Source organism: Eschrichtius robustus, chromosome X, assembly GCF_028021215.1.
Source record: "Eschrichtius robustus isolate mEscRob2 chromosome X, mEscRob2.pri, whole genome shotgun sequence".
Classification (NCBI taxonomy): domain Eukaryota; kingdom Metazoa; phylum Chordata; class Mammalia; order Artiodactyla; family Eschrichtiidae; genus Eschrichtius; species Eschrichtius robustus.
The window spans coordinates 15,807,305-15,826,445 of NC_090845.1; the positions used below are offsets into that span (position 1 = coordinate 15,807,305).

Below are 19,141 nucleotides of genomic sequence, written 5' to 3' on the forward strand. Positions count from 1 at the left end.
AGGTATTTCACTGAAAAATTTTAATCAGACTCCATCCAAACCACCCTTGTAGTAGTATAATATCTCCTGCATAAAACAACCATTCTATCTTACAATTGTTCGAAATTTATCAAAAACTGGTAAGAACACTTTATGAAAGTTTATAAGCTTGTCTTTTTTCTTTAAATATGAACAAACACAACATACAGAGAAATAATAACGAAAGGAAAATAATTTATATGGCTATTCCCTTTCCGGAAATTGGTAGAACACGAACAGAACATTGCAGTAACAGACATAAAATATTTGAAAAAGAGATGATATCTACAGTTGCATCTTTAAATTCTTTTCTAAGGAAAACTTCTCATGGATTTTATTAGAGAGCCTGTCAGTCCCTGATACTTTCCCCTTTGGGATGTAGCTGTTTTGGTTTTATATATAAACATTAATCAAAATCAACGGTGTTTCTCTGTTTCCTGCATTAAGTATATTTGTAAACTGTACAATTAAATAATAAACTGTAAAGTGTAAAATAATAATAAGACATAAAGGACTGCCAAGTTGAATATGCTAATACTAACATGTTAATGTGTTTTAAAGAAGTAGACTGGACTTGTAATGTAGTTCTGCAATTCTGGATATAACGTAGTTTTAGAGGAACCGTCTACAAAACAAAAACTGCTACGAGAATAAAAATACTTTTAAATTAAAAAGTTATCAAGACAATTGAAAATTATGTCTAATCTAAACTTATACATTTTTTTTCAATTATATTTTCCTTCTTTAAGTTTTTCAATATAGTAACATAACTTTAAGGCTGGCCCCAACTTCAGCCCCATATACTTCATCATCACATCACTTTTGAGTAGTAGCAGAGCCTTCCCATCAATCTCCTACAGAGAGAAAGAAATTATAATTACTAATACTGATTTCATGTTTTGTCACGTTACGTACATATAAGAACGTAAAATAGGGAGCAGCTGTACATTCTCAATATATATTCTCTGAATATGCATTTATTTCCTGAAAACTATTAAAAATATAACTTATATGTGAAGCATCATTTGAAAATTTCTAAATTCACTTCAAATTTTAAGAAAAAGGAAATTTAACCCAGTATCTTTGAAAAGTGGCCTTAGCATCAAACTCTGATTTTAAATACTATATGTTGAGTAAAATACCACGTATTTATGACAAAGGGTAGAATACTGTGAACTGTAGAAATGAATTTCAGACAGTCATTAACTTTCTTAGAAAGGCTGGGAATATGAGTATATCAGCATTAATGCAAACTGTAAATGTGCTATACAGTGTTGTCATTATGTTGAAAGCTATTCAGTTAGTTGTGTGAAGCTAATTAGATACGAAAACTTATTACTGATTTTCTTACAATGTCAAAAAGGAATACATAGATATTTGGTCATGAATTTGATTTATTAGAAAAGACTATAAACATTATTTAACAGACACAAGGCATCCTCCTAAAATTATTTCCTTAATGAAGCAATTTATGTCGTGGAAGCATATTATTTGGTTTTCATGAGTTCCTATTTAAAATAAAGCTGCACTTAATCTTTTACAGTTACTGGATTCATCGGGCATCATAACAAGGAAGACACCCTGTCACAGCTGTGGTCACCCCTCCTACTCACGGTCCTGGGGCCGAGCAGGGAGCAGGTGGGGAGGAGGATCCTTGTAACTGTTGTTACAAAGGAGAAGACACCTGAGAGCGGCCATGCCGAATCATCTTCTCTTGAGAACTTGAAGACTTGTAGTATTTTAGGTACTCGGGTACCCATTTAAAGCACAGATCCAGCCTCCACCCTTTAAGGCTCTAACTTTGGGCAAAGTAAACTTTCTCGCATATGGAAAAATCAGTTGATAGGGTTCCCCCACCATCCACACTAATCAGTATCCAACTGAAGGGCCTGCACAGAGGTCATTCAAAGTCATTACGGCAGGAAAACCGGATCAAAAGATACATTACATGTTGCATGAAGAGGTCGGCGAGGGGGCCTGATATCTGAGGATCTTTATGTTTCATAAACTGTATCACTTCATCCACAGACCAGGTTGAAGGGTCCTTAGAGAAGCCTTGTTTCAGGACACTGGGGTCAGGTACAGCTATATAACTTGGAGCTTCAATGGGGGGAAAAAAGACAAATCGTACTTGACCTGATCATTATCCTGAAAGAAGAGATGTTAGGTAGGGAGTAATTGTCTCATTCCTGGAACCTTCTGTGAAGTACCCCGGCATGGACCCAGGACTCCAAGATAAAATCCAGGAAAAGCCTAGTAAAGATGACCTGAGGATGGCTACTCAAGAATGTCCCACCTGACCTCCCCCAAACAACAAAAGCAGCTTCGGAAGACGCCTTGCAGTTCCAAAGATCATAAAAGAGACTGAGCAATCCGAGGCCACTTTGGCCACAGGAAAATACAGCAAAAGATCTGTTACTTGGGTTAAATTAGGTTAATCTAAGCTAACTTACTGCTTTCTTACTTTAAATATTTCAAAGAATTTCTCTCAATCTTTCTCCTCTTGATATCTCCAAATTAGGTTTATTTTACTAGCTAACTGCAATGGAAATCCCCAGAATTTACAGTTTGATAATTGCTTAAATTTATTCACTTTAATGTATTCAATATGGATGGTTTTTAGCATCACTCTATTCTTTAAATTCCTGTCTCTCAAGCCTGATATGCTTATCTGAATTTTGAAGAAAACAAGATTATTTTGTGCTTAGCTAGGTCAGAAGTAACTTTAACATTATACTGAATGCCTCTTTCAAGTTTCACTGCATAGTAATAGATATTTTGGTTGAAGGTTTATATGTTTAAAAAAGAAGTAACTAAGACATGAAACAATTCAAGTGCTCATACCTCAAAAAGTTATAGCTGTGCCGTTCACTACGTTGTATTGAAATTTCTTTGTGTCCAGACAGGTATTCATTTACTCAACCAGAGTGCTTGACTCGCTAAAGTTAGTGTATGATAAGAGAAGTGGGTTTTGTAATTTGCTAGGAGGATTTGTTTCTCTAAACAAGGACCGCCAATACAAATTTAATATTTTTGTATGTGTGAATTAGCCAAAAGTGCACCTTTTCTTTCCTATCCTCTGGGCTCTGGCCATTTTATGGGTATTTTGAGTATTCACCCAGGGAAAGGGCAAAGAAAATCAGAAGATAAAAGAACTCACAATGGTAAATTTTACTTATTTTCTTTTTAAATAGCGTAACTTTGATATGAAATAAAAACTCTTTAGTAAAATCTATCCTACTTTCTACTTGTCAGAGATAAAAATGTTGGTCTACCAAGAAATGCTGCTGGGCTGTATCAACCCAAGTAAAAACGATGATGGTATAGACCATGCCATGCCTAAGGCATTCTAACAATCTAGACAGAAAAGTCTTCTCCTTTAACTCAAAACAGACTCAATTTAATACTTAAAAAACTACTGGCAAGGCTAACCATACCTCTAAATTAACTTATATTTGTGTGGGATTTTTGGTTTCTGTCATCAGAATCTGGTATAGTTATGTTTTGAATAACATATAACTACTTTTACGGATTACTACAAATAAACTATATGTAAAGATATGATTTCTGGTATAAAACTATAATTTTATATTAAAAATAAAACAGGGGCTTCCCTGGTGGCGCAGTGGTTAAGAATCCGCCTGTCAACGCAGGGGACATAGGTTCGAGCCCTGGTCCAGGAAGATCCCACATACCCCGGAGCAACTAAGCCCTTGCACCACAACTACTGAGCCTGCGCTCTAGAGCCCGCGAGCCACAACTACTGAGCCTACATGCCTAGAGCCCATGCTCCGCAACAAGAGAAGCCACCGCAATGAGAAGCCCGCGCACCGCAAGAAAGAGTAGCCCCCGCTCGCCGCAACCAGAGAAAGCCCGCGTGCAGCAACGAAGACCCAACACAGCCAAAAATAAAATAAATAAAATAAATAAATTTATTTTAAAAATTTAAAAAATAAAAAATTTTAAAAATAAAAATAAAACAACTGTGAGCTCATCTATTTCTAATCTATCATGGAAAATAATTTAATTGGGCCCACATCTTCCAAACAATCAGAGAAGGCTATGAACATTATATTAGTGTTATTCAAATAATTACATGAAATAAAAAATTATGTGAAAAATAATCAAAGTCCAGTCATGCTCTTCTCCTTAATGGCTCTGTCTTATATACACTAGGAGATCAGAAGGCCTGTCTTCATAAACTCATATATTGTGAAAATATCTAAAAATTCAGGGTACATTACCCCTTTATAAAATGAACATCTATCTTCAGTCTCTCTACAAAAATCACTCCAAAACCAGAGACAATCTACACGGAGTAGGAGATGGGGGTGACGATATTAAATGTATCACAGCATGTGTACAGTGCAGTTGCCCATAGATAATATCCATTATGAAAGGCAGGGGAGTTAGTTGATTCCTACTTCCTTTACTCCTCAACCTTGCCTAGATGCCTATCTGGTGACAAAAGACAAAACACTTATTCCCCCCACCACAGCACCCTTAACCCTTTTAAAAGGGTACAGGATAGTAGCTATCTTTGCACATGGAAGGCTGCTCTGGCTCTTTCCAAATGAAGAGTAGGATACTGTCCTGTTTATACATATCATGTTCTCCTGGGGGGTCTGAGGGAACGACTGGGAGTGTGGAAAATGGGGAAATGGCTGCAGCAACAGGATGCCAGAGCCTAGATCTGGGAACCACACACAGGCTGGGGCCAGGAAAGGTCTCAACAGGGACAAGGAAGAGAGTACGTCAGAAAGAAGAGGGAGTGCATCCTTCCAGGCCTCAGAGTCATGCGAGGGTTGTGAGTCCAGGCAGTAACCAAGGAAATGATAAATTACAATGGATGGAAAAGCACTAAACTGCGAAGTCTCCATCAGAAACATGGTTGGTGATCCAGATTCCCAGAAATAGTTCTGTAATGCCATGAGGATTAGAGCATGTGTAGCAGCTTGGCCCTGAAAATGATGTGAAGGGGAGGACTCGACCTCCTCACTTTTGGCACTTTCTCCAATGCGATAAACTCTCAGGGGATGTTGTGGGGCATGGAAACCTTAAGGGGAAAGACAAACACACTGGCTGAGAATCACTGTTTTTGAATATACCTTCACTTTTCCTCTGCTTCTGGAATGTAACTTCATGGTGACCGCTCTTGGAAGATGATTTGGTCCCCACCAGTGTTGAACTCGAGGTGCATGGCACACTTTGAAAAACACTCCTGGAGACTGGAGTATGAGTGCTTACAGGACTTCTGCTGGCAGGATTCAAAGAACTTGCTGGATTTAGTGGTGAGTTCTTGGACTCTTCAGAAAGCATTTCCCCTTTGGGCATGCCATTTCCCTCAGCAGATAATACTTCTTCTACAAGAAAAAAAGACAAAGGCAATAAGAAAAAAGACAAAGGCAATTATCTTCGACAGACTTACAGCTCGAATACTATTAAAAGGTCAAAAATCCCCTAACTGCCAACAACAGTTCACTTAAGCCATACTATACTGAACCACAAACCTCTAACACAAAGCACATGGCCATCCCTTTCTTGGTGTTTATAGTAATGGACACTGTCCTGAAATCCAAATTGATTCTAATGACATCACCTATTTTTCTCATGGCAACTAACCCTTGCCAGTCTTGCCACCAAGACTATGAACACCTCACTAAAGCATTTATTTTTAGGAATGCAGTTCTTCACAACTCTTTGTTACAATATGATCACACAGTTGGTTTCTAACATTCGCTTACTCCTTGGGCACTTATTAAAACTTTCACTGGAGAAACGTACTAGGTTTTTCTATTCCTCTTTCTATCAGCTTTTAGCAATACAAAGCCGAATGGAAAATACGCCTATAACTGTTTTTCTTTAATCTAAGGAGAAATGACAACTGTGCACTTCTGAAGGGAATGAAGTGCTCAACAAAGCTGCCAAAGTAGTAGCCTAACTGCCAAACTGATTTGGGGGAATATACTCCCCTACTTCCAGCATCAACACTCAAGAGCATATAAGTGATAGAAGAGTGACTTTTCTCCCCAATCTTGAAACATGTAAATACTATTTACCTTCAGAGGCATGCACCTTTGTTTTGGGGAGCTTAGGAGAGAGAGGAGCAACATAAGGCAGAGGTTGCTGAGAAGGTCGTTTGGTGCTTTTCTTTTCTGTTGTTTCTTCTTTTACTGTTTTCAAAAAAAGAAATGTCTGTTATAACTAATTAATATACTCAAGCGTTTTCATATCATCAGCATAAAACACTTTTGTTTCTAAATCATTTGCCTACTATAACTTCATCAATAATTTATCAATTATTTATGAACAAGATGTGTTCATTTCATCCTATTAAATATTTCAGTGATATTATATTCAAGGGTTAAAGGCATTATGTCTAGGCTTCATTTATTCTAGGGTCATCACATCTTTCTAACTCTCTCAGGCCAACAGTGAGGCAACCAATTGTAATGTGTCTAAAAAGACCTGGGAAAATTGCTCCCATGAGCAAGAAAAGTTAAGAATTCAGAGAAGTTAAAGAGAAGATAGGGTACAATGAACACTCCATTTTACAGGCAACAATCCTGGCCTAGGGGTACCCTTACAACAATTCTACTGCTTACTTATCATTCAACCAAATGCATTTCTTCCTAAAGGACCACACTTTAAGGCATAATCCTGAAAGTAAAGACATTTCAATTTATTAATTACACTATTACACTATATTAGACTACATTACACTACATTATCGATCAATATTTTGATTTAATCTCCAACTAAAAGGAAAAATAAAGTGCAATAGAAATCTATAAAGTAGGATAACAGACCTCCAGAGAGAAGAAAGACTGCAATGAGAAAGTACCAAAGTCAAACTTCATCTAGTTCAAAATGGCTGGGGGCCAGGCATGCCTCTCAAAATCGTCTGATGAGCAATCTTTAGCCATCCAGTTACTGACTGATTACTAATGAGTCTAAGAGAGCTCTCACCATTTGATTTTATTTTTAATCATCAACTACAAAACCAACGGGCAAAACATACTTCAGTGAATGAGAGATATTTCTACAATTCGGACAGTTAAATTCTAAGAAGAGAAATAATTGACTTTTTTCATACCCATTTAATGATACAGAAAATTGGAGTACTAAAATATACAGTTTCTAAAGTTTTCTATACATATTTACCTCAGAATCATAGCAAGATCAGAAAAAGTCTTTACTTATCTTTTACTTGTAATATTATAATACTTTCTTTATGAAAAGTTTATGAAGCTGGTATATGGTCTACTATCTGGGGTTGATACAAACATAAAATTGATTCTTGACTTCTGCTTCTGGGTATCGTAGTGAGCTCAGGCATGAAATTGTTCCTGCAGAGATAACTAGAAAAAGCCAGATAATTTACAAAGTACTTCACAGAGAAGTCATCATAGAGAAGCAACTTCCAGGATGACTGATTAAGGACTTCAGAAAATCCACTCCTTCATAAAAATAATGACAGCACTGGCAAAATTAACTTTTTCAAAATTCTGGACGTTAACTAAAGGATTACAACAACCCAAAAAGCATTTATTCAAGAAAAATGGCTGAATCTCAGAAAGAACAACAAATTCTGTGGCATTTTAGCTTCCCTAATATAATCCCATTCACCCCAGTTTTGCAGCAGCCTTGCAAACCAACAGCTTCGCAACTACAGTAGCTGTGAAAGCCAGCAGCCAGCCTAGCACTGGAGGGGGCACAAAGGATTTGGAACTCTCCAAAAGCTCCACCCCCAGAGGACTGCCACTATTTGATCAATCTTGCAGCTCACTGAAAACCTCTGATCTCTGGGCTTGTTTTATTTGACCTAAATCAGAGCCTGCTCTGTGTAAACAGCCCTATCCAAAGCACTGGTCAAAAACCAAACCAAAACCAAACCAAAAAACCCACAACAATGGCAATTGTTTAACACTGCAGCTCCCAGAGGTAGTATTACCAGTTGGGGCTGACAAGAAGCTGACCAAGAAGCTTAAAAGGAAAAACTGGAGAATGAGATGTCCATTAGGGGACTCTGAAAAGCACTGAGATATTCCTGGGAATCTAGAAGGCCATATGTATGTGCATGGTTGTATGAATGCTCAGGAAAGACTTTAGAAGGCCCTAATCTTTCATTTTTTGCTGACCTTGAAGCTCTGCACAAAGCAGATTTGTAAACTGTCTCCTGGAATGTTCAAGGTAAGTCCCAACACACACTAAGAACCCCTTGGCAAAGGCCGGGAGACATACTGGTTCCAGGCACTTAAGAAAATCCCTGTCTAATTATTAGCTGACCACTAAGCTAAGTGAACAGACTTCAGTAGCCACATATAACAAAATTAGACCTGGAAAAGTCATTAAATTAGTCCAGGAGAGTCACTAAAAATCCAAACAGCACCAGCAACAACAACAGAGCCTAGGAAGGGGGAGGGAACCTAATTTTCAGAGTTGCTGCATTATATTACTTTTAAATTTCAATTAAAAAATTAGGAGACATGCAAAGAAGAGGAAAGTGTGACCCATACACAGGGGGAAAAAAGTCAACAGAAACTGCCTCTGAGGAAGCCCAGACACTGGACTTACTAAGCAAAGATATCAAGTCAGTTATTTTATATATGTTTAAAGAACTTAAAAAAAAATCATGTCTAAAGAACTAAAGGAAAGTATAAGAACAATGTCTCACACTATCGATAAAGTGATAAAAATTATAAAAAGAACCAAATAGAAATTCAGGACTTGAAAAGTATAATAAATGAAATTTACAAAAAAAAAAACCCTAGAGGGGCTCAACAGCAGATGTGAATTAGCAGAAGAAAGAATCACCAAATTTTTTAAGAGGTCAATTGAGATTATATAGTCTGAGGAACAGAAAAAAAAAAGAGAGAGAGAGAAAAAAAAAATGAACAGACTTCAGAGACCTGTGGGACACCATCAAGCATGCCACAATAAACATAATGGGAGAGTCCTGGAAGGAGAGGACAGAGAGAGTAAGGAGCAAAAAGACTATCTGAAGAAATAATGCCTAAAAGCTTCCCAACTTTAATGCAAAACATTAATCTGCATAATCCAAAACGCACAAGAATCTCCAGTTATAAATGCAAAGATATCCACACCTAGAGTCAAACCACCAAAAGCAAAAGACAAAGAGAATCTTGAAATCAGCAAGAGAAAAGCAAATCATCACATACAAAGGAGCCTCAATAAGATTAGCAACTGACTTCTCATCAGAAACTACACAGGCTAGAAGGAAGTGGGATGGCATATTCAAAGCACTGAAACAAAAAGATGGTCAACCAAGAATTCTATATCTAGCAAAACTAATCTTTAAAAACTGAAGGAGAAAATAGGAAATTCTCCATAAAGAAAAACTGAGAGAATTCCTCACTTGTAGAGAGCTACCCTATAAGAGATACTAGAGAGACTCCTTCAAGTTGAAATGAAAATAGAGAATAACTTAAATCCACATTTAAAAAAAAAATAAACAGTACCAGTAAATATATTTGTGTTTATAACTCTTTTCTTCTCCTTTCTCATTTAAAAGACAACTACATAAAGCAATAATTATAGGGCTTCCCTGGTGGCGCAGTGGTTAAGAATCTACCTGCCAATGCAGGGGACACAGGTTCAAGCCCTGGTTCGGGAAGATCCCACATGCCGCGGAGCAGCTAAGCCCGTGCGCCACAACTACTGAGCCTGCGCTCTAGAGCCCGCAAACCACAACTACTGGAGCCCGCAAGCCACAACTACTGGAGCCCGCAAGCCACAACTACTGAAGCCCACGTGCCTAGAGCCCGTGCTCCGCAACAAGAGAAGCCACTGCAATGAGAAGCCCATACACCACAACTAAGAGTAGCCCCCGCTCGCCGCAACTAGAGAAAGCCCACACGCAGAAACGAAGACCTGATGCAGCCAAAAGTAATAAATAAATAAAATAAATAAATTTATTTTTTTTAAAAAGCCGTAATTATAAAACTCTATTTGGGAGCTTATAATGTATAAAATATAATTTGTATGACAATAATAGCACAAAGAAGTGGGCAGAAAACAAAACTATGCTGGAGCAAAGTTTTGGCATAACATTAAAATTAAGTTGGTATTAATCCAAACTGGATTGTTTTAAATTAAGATGTTAATTGTAATCCCCAAGGCAACTAAGTAAGAAAATAACTCAAAAAAATAGTAAAAAGAACAAGGAAAATAAAATGGTACACAAGAAAACATCTACTTAAAACAAAAGAAGGCAGTAATGGAGGAAAAGACGAGCCCCCCCCCAAAAAAAGAGAGACATAAAGAATGGTAGATGTAAGTCCTACCTTATCAGTAATTAAATTAAATGTACATGAAATAAACACTCCAGTAAAAAATTAGATTGGCAGAATGGATTTTTTTTAAAAGTTGTATTACAAACTTACTACACTTTAAATTCAAACACACAAATAGGTTGAAAGTACAAGGATGGGAAAAAATATACCATACAGACAGTACTTAAAAGAGGACTGAGGGGGCTTCCCTGGTGGCGCAGTGGTTAAGAATCCGCCTGCCAACGCAGGGGACACAGGTTCGAGTCCTGGTCCGGGAGGATCCCACATGCTGCGGAGCAACTAAGCCCGTGCGCCACAACTACTGAGCCTGCGCTCTGGAGCCCGCAAGCCACAACTACTGGAGCCCGCAAGCCACATCTACTGAAGCCTGCACGTCTAGAGTCCGTGCTATGCAACAAGAGAAGCCACCACAATGAGAAGCCCGTGCACCGCAACGAAGAGTAGCCCCCGATCGCCACAACTAGAGAAAGCCCATGCGTAGCAACGAAGCTCCAACGCCGCCAAAAATAAATAAATACATAAATCAATTTTAAAAAACAAAGAAACCCCACAATGATACACCTTTCAGGTTTTGATTCTCAAGTTAATTATGAATTCAATAAGAAATTACTTTTCCACTTTGAATGAACAAAAACTATATATTATACATGTCTAATTAGTTCACTGTGGCTAAAAGGTTTACTTTGAGGAAGACACAGGAAAAACTGAATTATATAAGATTCTCAAGTTAATGTAGAATCTAATATAAAATAGAAGCACAGTATAAAATTTTACATTTTCTCTTATCTGATTTATTTTGATCATGCTCTGCAGGACTATGACCATTACCTCTGTAAGAGCTAAAAGGCTGGCTACTCAAAAGGTTATCACACTGCAGGCTGTGGCACAAGGTCTCAAGAAAGCGAAGAGCAAATGATGCACTGTTCACTGGAGGGAGCTGGATGGAATGAGTTTCCCCATCAAAGGAGGCTATTATAGGGAAGAAAAGATGTCAGAGTTACATCACAGAAAGATGAGAACCACATCAACAAAAATAAAAGCCATCAATTTAGGAAATGTATTATAAATCTAATGTGTGGTTTTTGTAATTTATAAAGGAATAATCTTAAATTATAAAAGTTCCTCTCATTCAAACACAATAGTCTGAACTAATAAAAGCATTCTCATTTAAAAATATTCATAAAGTAAACAACAACAACAGAAACCCACTGATGTACAATAGTTCCTGCTCTTCCAAACATTCCATGGGTACAAATGCAGTATCTGATCATACAATCATGAAAGCCATGTGTATCTTACCTCTTACTCACTTCTTGAATCACATTTTTATTTAGAGATTCTTACAGATTAGTCTGTTTTCTAAAAAAATTAAAATATATTAAGCTCACTTTATCTATAGTGAGCTTAACGTAGCAGGTAAAAGGAAAAATCTGTACCTCTTACCTCAATATACAGCATTACTCTGACATTATTTGTCTATATTGAAAGTTAAACTTTCCAAACCAGGGTTAAAAGTCTATAAACATATAATTATTATACATATTCTATTACATTAATATAATATTCAAATATTATAGTTAACAGAATATAAATTTATAAAATAATCTATGTATTATAAAATCCTTGCCTTCTTGAAACCTACAAACAAATTAGGGAATAAAACCTCATAAAGGATTAGATGAGCATACCGGTTATCACTTCTCCTCCACGATGATCTGGCTTAAGGAATCCAAAAACAGTCTTACTTTGAATGGCACAATCCACGCAGGCCTGCACCGTCCGCCGGAGCACCACATTGACAGGGCCTGGGCCAAAGTGGTCGGGCAGCTGCTGGATTTTCGTCTGATCCAGGTGAGGGCCACAGTTTCCATGTTTGTTTACATAGACACAGACTTGATGAAAAATGTGTATTATATAGATATAACAAACAATGAGATTGGTTAGAAGGAACATAAACACTACATAATCAATCACTATATATCCCATTAGCCACGCTTCACTCAAAGAGAACCTAAACATAGTTACTATCGGTGATCCTTTCTGCTACCTAAAAATATATATGTAAATATATTTTCACATTTTGTAAATATATTAAATCTAGAAATAAATAATCCAAATGCTTATTCCATTTTCTAGAATTCTGCCCAAACTGATTATAATAAAAACAATACAAGTTTTAGTAGCATCACAAAACAATTCTTCACACATTCTCAGATTATATAAAATGGCTTAAAGACAAGAATATTTTCACTTTTTAACAGTAATCACACTATAAGAATTTTCTTTCAAAACTGGTCATATTAGCACACTCCTTTTGGACTGAATTTATTTTAAATCAACAATATTGCACTCTCATTATATAGTATTTTCTAAAGTAACCAAATAATTTCAGATATGTGTCACAGTAAGTTCTAATGACCTAGAGAAATTTTTTTCATTAATCTTTAAGAAAATAAAAATGTTCTTTATATGCATGCTGAGGTTCACGGAAGAAAATTTTAAAAATAAATGCTTTCCTTCGTATAATAAAAGCATTTAGAATTTAGAAGCAAATAATCTATAATCACAATCAGTCAAGTTTCTATAATTTTTCTTCACTGAGAATCAACAAATACAAATTAACACACAACGTAATATGATTATTAACAAACAGAAAATATATTGTCCCCCTAAATCAAGAGGCACATTATTTTTATCCACTACTCAATATATTGCAAAATTTTCATGTATACAGTCTATATTTAGTACAATAAAAACCCATTAATCTCACTTTCACTATGTTGAAATATATAATTAAGCTTTGTGGCAATAGCCAGAGGAAGGATGGACTCTGTCACAGAAATGAAACACCTATTAAAAACTTAACCTGAGGTGCTGATGGCATGGACAAAGTTCTACTGAACACAAGTGAGCTAAACAAGGATTTCAATGTTTATACTCGTTTAGCTAGGCTCCCCTCCTAATGGACTAAAACTCAGAAATAATAAAGAGACAAAATGAGGTATGTTACGGGCTTCCCCGGTGGTGCAGTGGTTAAGAATCCACCTGCCAATGCAGGGGACACGGGTTCGAGCCCTGGTCTGGGAAGATCCCACATGCCGCGGAGCAACTAAGCCCGTGCACCACAACTACTGAGGCTGCACTCTAGAGCCCGTGCTCCACAACAAGAGAAGAAACCACTGCAACGAGAAGCCTGTGCACCGCAACAAAGAGTAGCCCCCGCTCGCCAAAACTAGAGAAAACCCACGCGCAGCAACAAAGACCCAACACAGCCAAAAAAAAAAAAGGGGGGGGGTATGTTACAATAATCATTTTTAAAGTGATTTCTATTTCAAAAAATTAAATTAAATTATAATTTCTTTTTAATAAGAAAAGAAAAATTGAGGGGAAAAGTCCAAGGAACAGAAGAATGTAAGAGAGATAATTAAGGGTCTAGGAGAGGGAGCAAAAAAACTTGCTTTAAAAAACAGGAAAGGAATAAGGAAATTTGCAGGAAATGACAAATAAAAGGGACTGATTAGTTTGGGTGTCTGTCATTTCACACTCTTCACATAGCAAAGAACAATTTAAAGTCATCATGCCCCCTGACAGGCAAGGATCTGTGAAAATTTTATAAGGCATTAAAATAAGGTTTGAGGCACCTTAAAAATACATGAAAAACAAAAAAGACAAATTGTGAAATGAGATAATGGGAAAACAAGAATAGATTTGACAATAATGTAAATTTTATAAATCTTACCAAGAGGGATAAAATATCTTAAGGGTGTTGAATTTTCAAGTGACTTATGTATTTAAACAGATTGTTTTTCCTTGACATCAAAATGAACAATCAGAATTTCAAAATATTTTAATATGAAAAATGCTAAAAGAAATGTTTACTATCATCTTTTTTCCCTCTTATTTTATTTCCAAGACTTCAACGACACTGAAAATAATACAACAAAAGATAACTAATTTTATACTCTTTTAAAAATATTAATTTACCTGTAGACATCACTATTTTAGATGACCCAGCAACAGCATCCTTATCATATGAAGCACCACGACGTCCTCTGGTCAGCGTACTGAGAGGAGCTGAAGATGTGGAACATACAACAGGAATACATTTTTCCTGTTAAAAAAAAAAATTCCTAGATAAGGAGGTCATAAAATTATTGGCATCACTGGTTCACAAATGATCAGTTGTCTGAAGTCCTCTGGGTTGGAAATCTCTGTGTCACAAACTGCAGTACTTTTCAAACTGTGCTCCTAAGAGGGCCCCATAAGCTGGTCAGGTAGGAGAGGAAGAGACCAAGAGGCTGGGATTCCCAGTGCTACCCCCTGTTCCAACTAGTCACACTTTAGCCAAAATAATTCACTCTGTAAAACTTGTTTTATTTTTTATTTTTTTTTGAGGTTCCCAGTAAGTTTTTTACACTGCTAAAGTAGTTTGGAAATCTAATCCAGCAATCCATCAGATGAGGGTGGGGGACCTCAACAAGGCAGAGGACAAAGTGTGTCTTCAGAAAGCAGTCACTCATCTGGGTTTTTACCATATCTAGCCTGCATTTCTCCATATTACATACGATAATTTTGACAAAATTGTAAGTGGCTTGCTAAAGTCCATACAAAATTATGCCTATTGTATGTAAGAACCAAATGTCTTCTGGGTATTGTTAACATCACTAGTGTTTTGTTTATTTTATATCAACTCTTGGGGTTTTCTAGGAGCTATCTTCAAACACAACTCTTCAGTATCAGAGAAGGGGATCTTGTGCCTAGAAAAGGTAATAATAGAAGATATTTTAAAAGGCAGGGAAAAAGGAGAAAAAAACAAACACTCTGTTGTCGGATTTTTCTTTATTTGTTTAAATTAGTGACTGTCATTTGGGTTCACAGTACCTTAGTAAATTATTTTGAAAATACTAAATTACAATTATTGTGTCAATATATTCCCGTTCTTTCAGTATTTTAAAAATCTAACATCTAAATCCTTTGACTTATGACATACCAAAATAGTGTGTTTGCACTAACAATGTAAATTGAATAGTTATTTGGAAAATATGCTTCCATACTTCCATACTTCTAGAATGCTTAAGGAAGGGAAGAAAATAATTGACAAAGGAGAGTACAGCAAGAACAATTCCTACTCTAGTTCAAAGAGTTGAATCTTCATCTTTTTATGATGAAATAATGAAGCTAAAAAACATGAAGGTGAATTGAAATGCTTCTTTTGCAACAAAAAAGTTTATTATCAAAAAAATTACATTATCTTTCCCTTGCCCCTCCTCACCACCATACAACAATATTTTCAAAAAGATTTCTTTAAAATTGTCAAATCAGCATTGGAATTATTTGAAAGTAAAAGAATGAAGAGAAACTTTCTGGAGTTATCATATCTTGACCATATACCAGCTAATCACAAAGACTTTTTTCAGCAACTGGAAAATATGTACTAAATATATGCATCAATGACACCCTTGGTACATTTTAATTTTTAAAATGCATTTAAAATAAATGATTTGCCTTTAAATTTCATTAACTTTCCTTAAGTTTATACAGTTTATTTTTTTAAAATATTTATTTAGTTATTTGGTTGCACCGGGTCTTAGTTGCGGCAGGAGGGCTCCTTAGTTGTGGCTTTCCAGCTCCTTAGTTGTGGCAGGCGGGGTCCTTTAGTTGCGGCTCGAGGGCTCCTTAGTTGTGGCATGCGAACTCTTAGTTGCGGCATGCATGTGGGATCTAGTTCCCTGACCAGGGGTTGAACCCAGGCCCCCTGCATCGGGAGTGCGGAGACTTAACCACTGCGCCACCAGGGAAGTCCCCTTATATAATTTATTTTTAATTTAAAAAATTTCAGCTGCTAAGAATTTACATTAGAATAATCTGCTTATTTGATTTTTTCAATATTTATGATTTTATATTTGAAAAATATTCAGTTTTATTGACTTTTCATTTTTATTTTATAAATTTTGAATGCCTTTTAAAATAAAATACCAATATTAATGTAAGTTTTTTAAATCAAAATGGTATTGTCATTTTGCTCCATACTGCAAACATTAGTTGTAACAAAATAGAAACGTTATATATATTGATATCAGGTGGCTGAACTCAGAAATGTTTAAGGTAATACTGCTGAAATTTAATTCAGTTCTAACAGATCTAGAGAGATTCTATGTCTTTATATTTAGAGTGTATTTCTTGTAGACAGGATGTATTTGGATCTTTTAAAAAATCCATTTTGATAATCTCTGTCTTCTAATTGAAAAGTTTAGTTTACTAATTTTTAAAGTAATTATTAATAAGTTTGGGTCTGGGTCTACCATTTATTATTTGTTTTCTGTTTGTTTCCTCTGTGTTCTGTTCCTCTGTCTTACTTTCCTCTTTTTTGTTGTTGTTGATTACTTGAATAGTCCTTAGAATTCCATTTTAATTTTCCTATTGGCTTTTTAGCTATATTTCTTTGCATTTGTATTTTTACAATATGCTCTGGGAGTTTCAATGTACAATCCACATAAAGTTAATATTGTACTACTTAACAGAAAATGTTGAAACCTTGCAATGCTACAAATCCATATCCCCCACCCCTAAGCCTTTATACTATAATTTTTTTATGTATTATATCTATGTATGCTATAAACCCCACAAGACTGTATTGTATTATAATCATTGCTTTAAATAGTCCTATTTTTATAAAGAAATTAAGAGGAAAAAAGCAAAAAGAAAGTCATTAGTATTTACCTAGAGATAACTTCCTTCAGCATTTCTTATAGTGTTTTTCTGCCAGTGATGAATTTTTTGTATGCTTTTACCTGAAAACGTCTTTAGTTCTTCATTCTTGAAGAGTATGTTTGCTGAATATAGAATTTCGTATAACACCCCTCCTCCTATGTGCCTATGTGTATTCCCCCCAACCACAGTCTGTCTGCTTCCATTCATTCTCCAGTGTCTTCGGGTACCTGCTTTTTCTATTATTTCCAGGTTTTAGAGTTGTTTTCTTTGGGGGAGAGTCAGCTAGGTAGGATGTGACTTTAGCATCACTGAATTTATCACACTGATTTCCCCCTCACCCCCATTTTACTGAGGTATAATCTATGTACAGTAAAATTCACTTCGCATTGATTTTTAAAGTATACGGAGTTTTAAATAAACTGGCTCGAACATAAATACACCCATGCAGTATTTTCAATGTGGTTTTGAAGAGGTCGAACACTATTCAGTTTTAAATTTATCCAAGAAAAGAAATAACAATCTTGATTGTTACACAGGCCTTAAAAAGCCTTATATACTTTTTTTTTTAATTTTAATTAGGTATAGTTGATTGACAATGTTGTGTTTAATTTCTGCTGTATAGCAAAGTGACTCAGTTATATATCCTTTTTCATATTCCTTTCCATTATGGTTTATCACAGGATATTGAATATAGTTCCCTGTGCTATACAGTAGGTCCTTGTTGTTTATCCATCCTATGTATAGTTTACATCTGCTAGTCCCGAACTCCCAATCCTTCCCTTCCCCTCCCTGCTCCACCTTGTAAAAAGCCTTATATACTCTTGGTACATTCCTAAAAGGCATCATAACACTCTTAGTAAGTCCTAAACTGTATGTTTAATAATAAGGCACTACGGAGACCTGTAATACAAATTCGTAGGAGATACAACTAACCTTTCTTCCTGAGTTTGGGCCTTTTTTCTTTGGTGTGATATTTTTAACAGTACTCCCCTTCTTGGGGACTGAAGTAGGTGCAGGTGGTTTAATCCGACTTGATTTCCTGATCTGCTGTGTTGGTAATATTACAGCAGTTTTCTGTGGAGACTTCATTGAACACCGGGTTGCTTTGGAAGAATGTGTTTTTGCTATATTCTTTGTAATAGGAACTGAGGGAAAAAACACACAACACAAAAATACAATTAAAATAAATGACATAATTAAGGTATTTTCTTCTTATGATTCAGAAGAAATTTAACTCAATCTTTAAAAATATTCCAAAGGTCATTCACTGAAAACCACTTAAAATAAAGGTACCATTTAAAATCACGTTTTAGGTATTTAAGATTTCAGGTTATCAGGAAATAGTCTGATTCTCCAGAAAAAATAAAGAGGCTTTTATAATAAGAACCAGTAACTTCCCACTTAATTAGCACAGTGAAAATTTCTATCAATTTACCTTTTGTCTGCTTCTCATATTTTTAGTCCTTGGCACAGAAAAGAGTTTTTCCTTCAGAAAATACTATCCAATTATGCCATATACAGGAATCATTTTGCCCACCAATATAGAAAAACATAACAAAGCAGCTACCAACGGCTCCTGCTTCATCTTTTAAACGCCAGGGGAATCCCCCTAACTAGATTTTTTTTTTTTTTTTTTAGTGGCTAAAATACATTATGTTCCTATATGTATGTTTAATAGTAAAGCTTCATAAGCCATAATATAGACTCTACATTAACGTTGTCATGGAAGGACCACTATCATGCCCAAGTGATTTGTATCTATTAGTTATTTGTAGCCCAATCAAAACAGTTTTAATATTTCAAATGAAGATTACCTGCCAGGTTACTCTTGTATATATTCATAGTTAAGTAAAAAGAGATATTTTTAGTATTAATCCCTTAATAATTTCATTAGTACAAAAAATGAACTTTACATAGTAAATAGTACTAACGTCAAAAAGTCTTTACAGGAGGAGCTGTATAAGTAAAACATTTATACATCTGTGCAAAAAAAAATCAACTACTTTTATTTTGAGGGCTTCATTTTACAACTTGAAACTAATCTACCACTTTGCTTCTCCCATCCTCAAAGACTATGTGTAAATGTGACCTTCTAC

General features: G+C 35.7%; 1 protein-coding gene across 3 annotated transcripts; it reads right to left on the minus strand.

The window, feature by feature from the left end:
* Window positions 1-743: 743 nt before the first annotated feature.
* On the minus strand, window positions 744-18,160 carry LOC137756933 (sex comb on midleg-like protein 2). Of its 3 annotated transcripts, XM_068533502.1 has the most exons (8): window positions 17,979-18,160; window positions 14,319-14,445; window positions 12,023-12,226; window positions 11,163-11,303; window positions 6,078-6,191; window positions 5,127-5,381; window positions 1,967-2,118; window positions 744-872 (listed from the first exon to the last, which is right to left on the minus strand). In XM_068533502.1, the coding sequence occupies exons 1-8, from the start codon at window positions 18,132-18,134 to the stop codon at window positions 744-746; spliced, it is 1,278 nt and encodes a 425-aa protein (XP_068389603.1). In that variant the 5' UTR covers window positions 18,135-18,160. The 3 variants fall into 3 exon arrangements, with proteins under 3 accessions (XP_068389603.1, XP_068389602.1, XP_068389601.1); XM_068533501.1 differs by lacking the exon at window positions 1,967-2,118 and having other exon boundaries at window positions 792-872; window positions 17,979-18,135; XM_068533500.1 differs by lacking the exons at window positions 744-872; window positions 1,967-2,118 and adding an exon at window positions 2,767-2,957 and having other exon boundaries at window positions 17,979-18,135.
* Window positions 18,161-19,141: the final 981 nt, after the last annotated feature.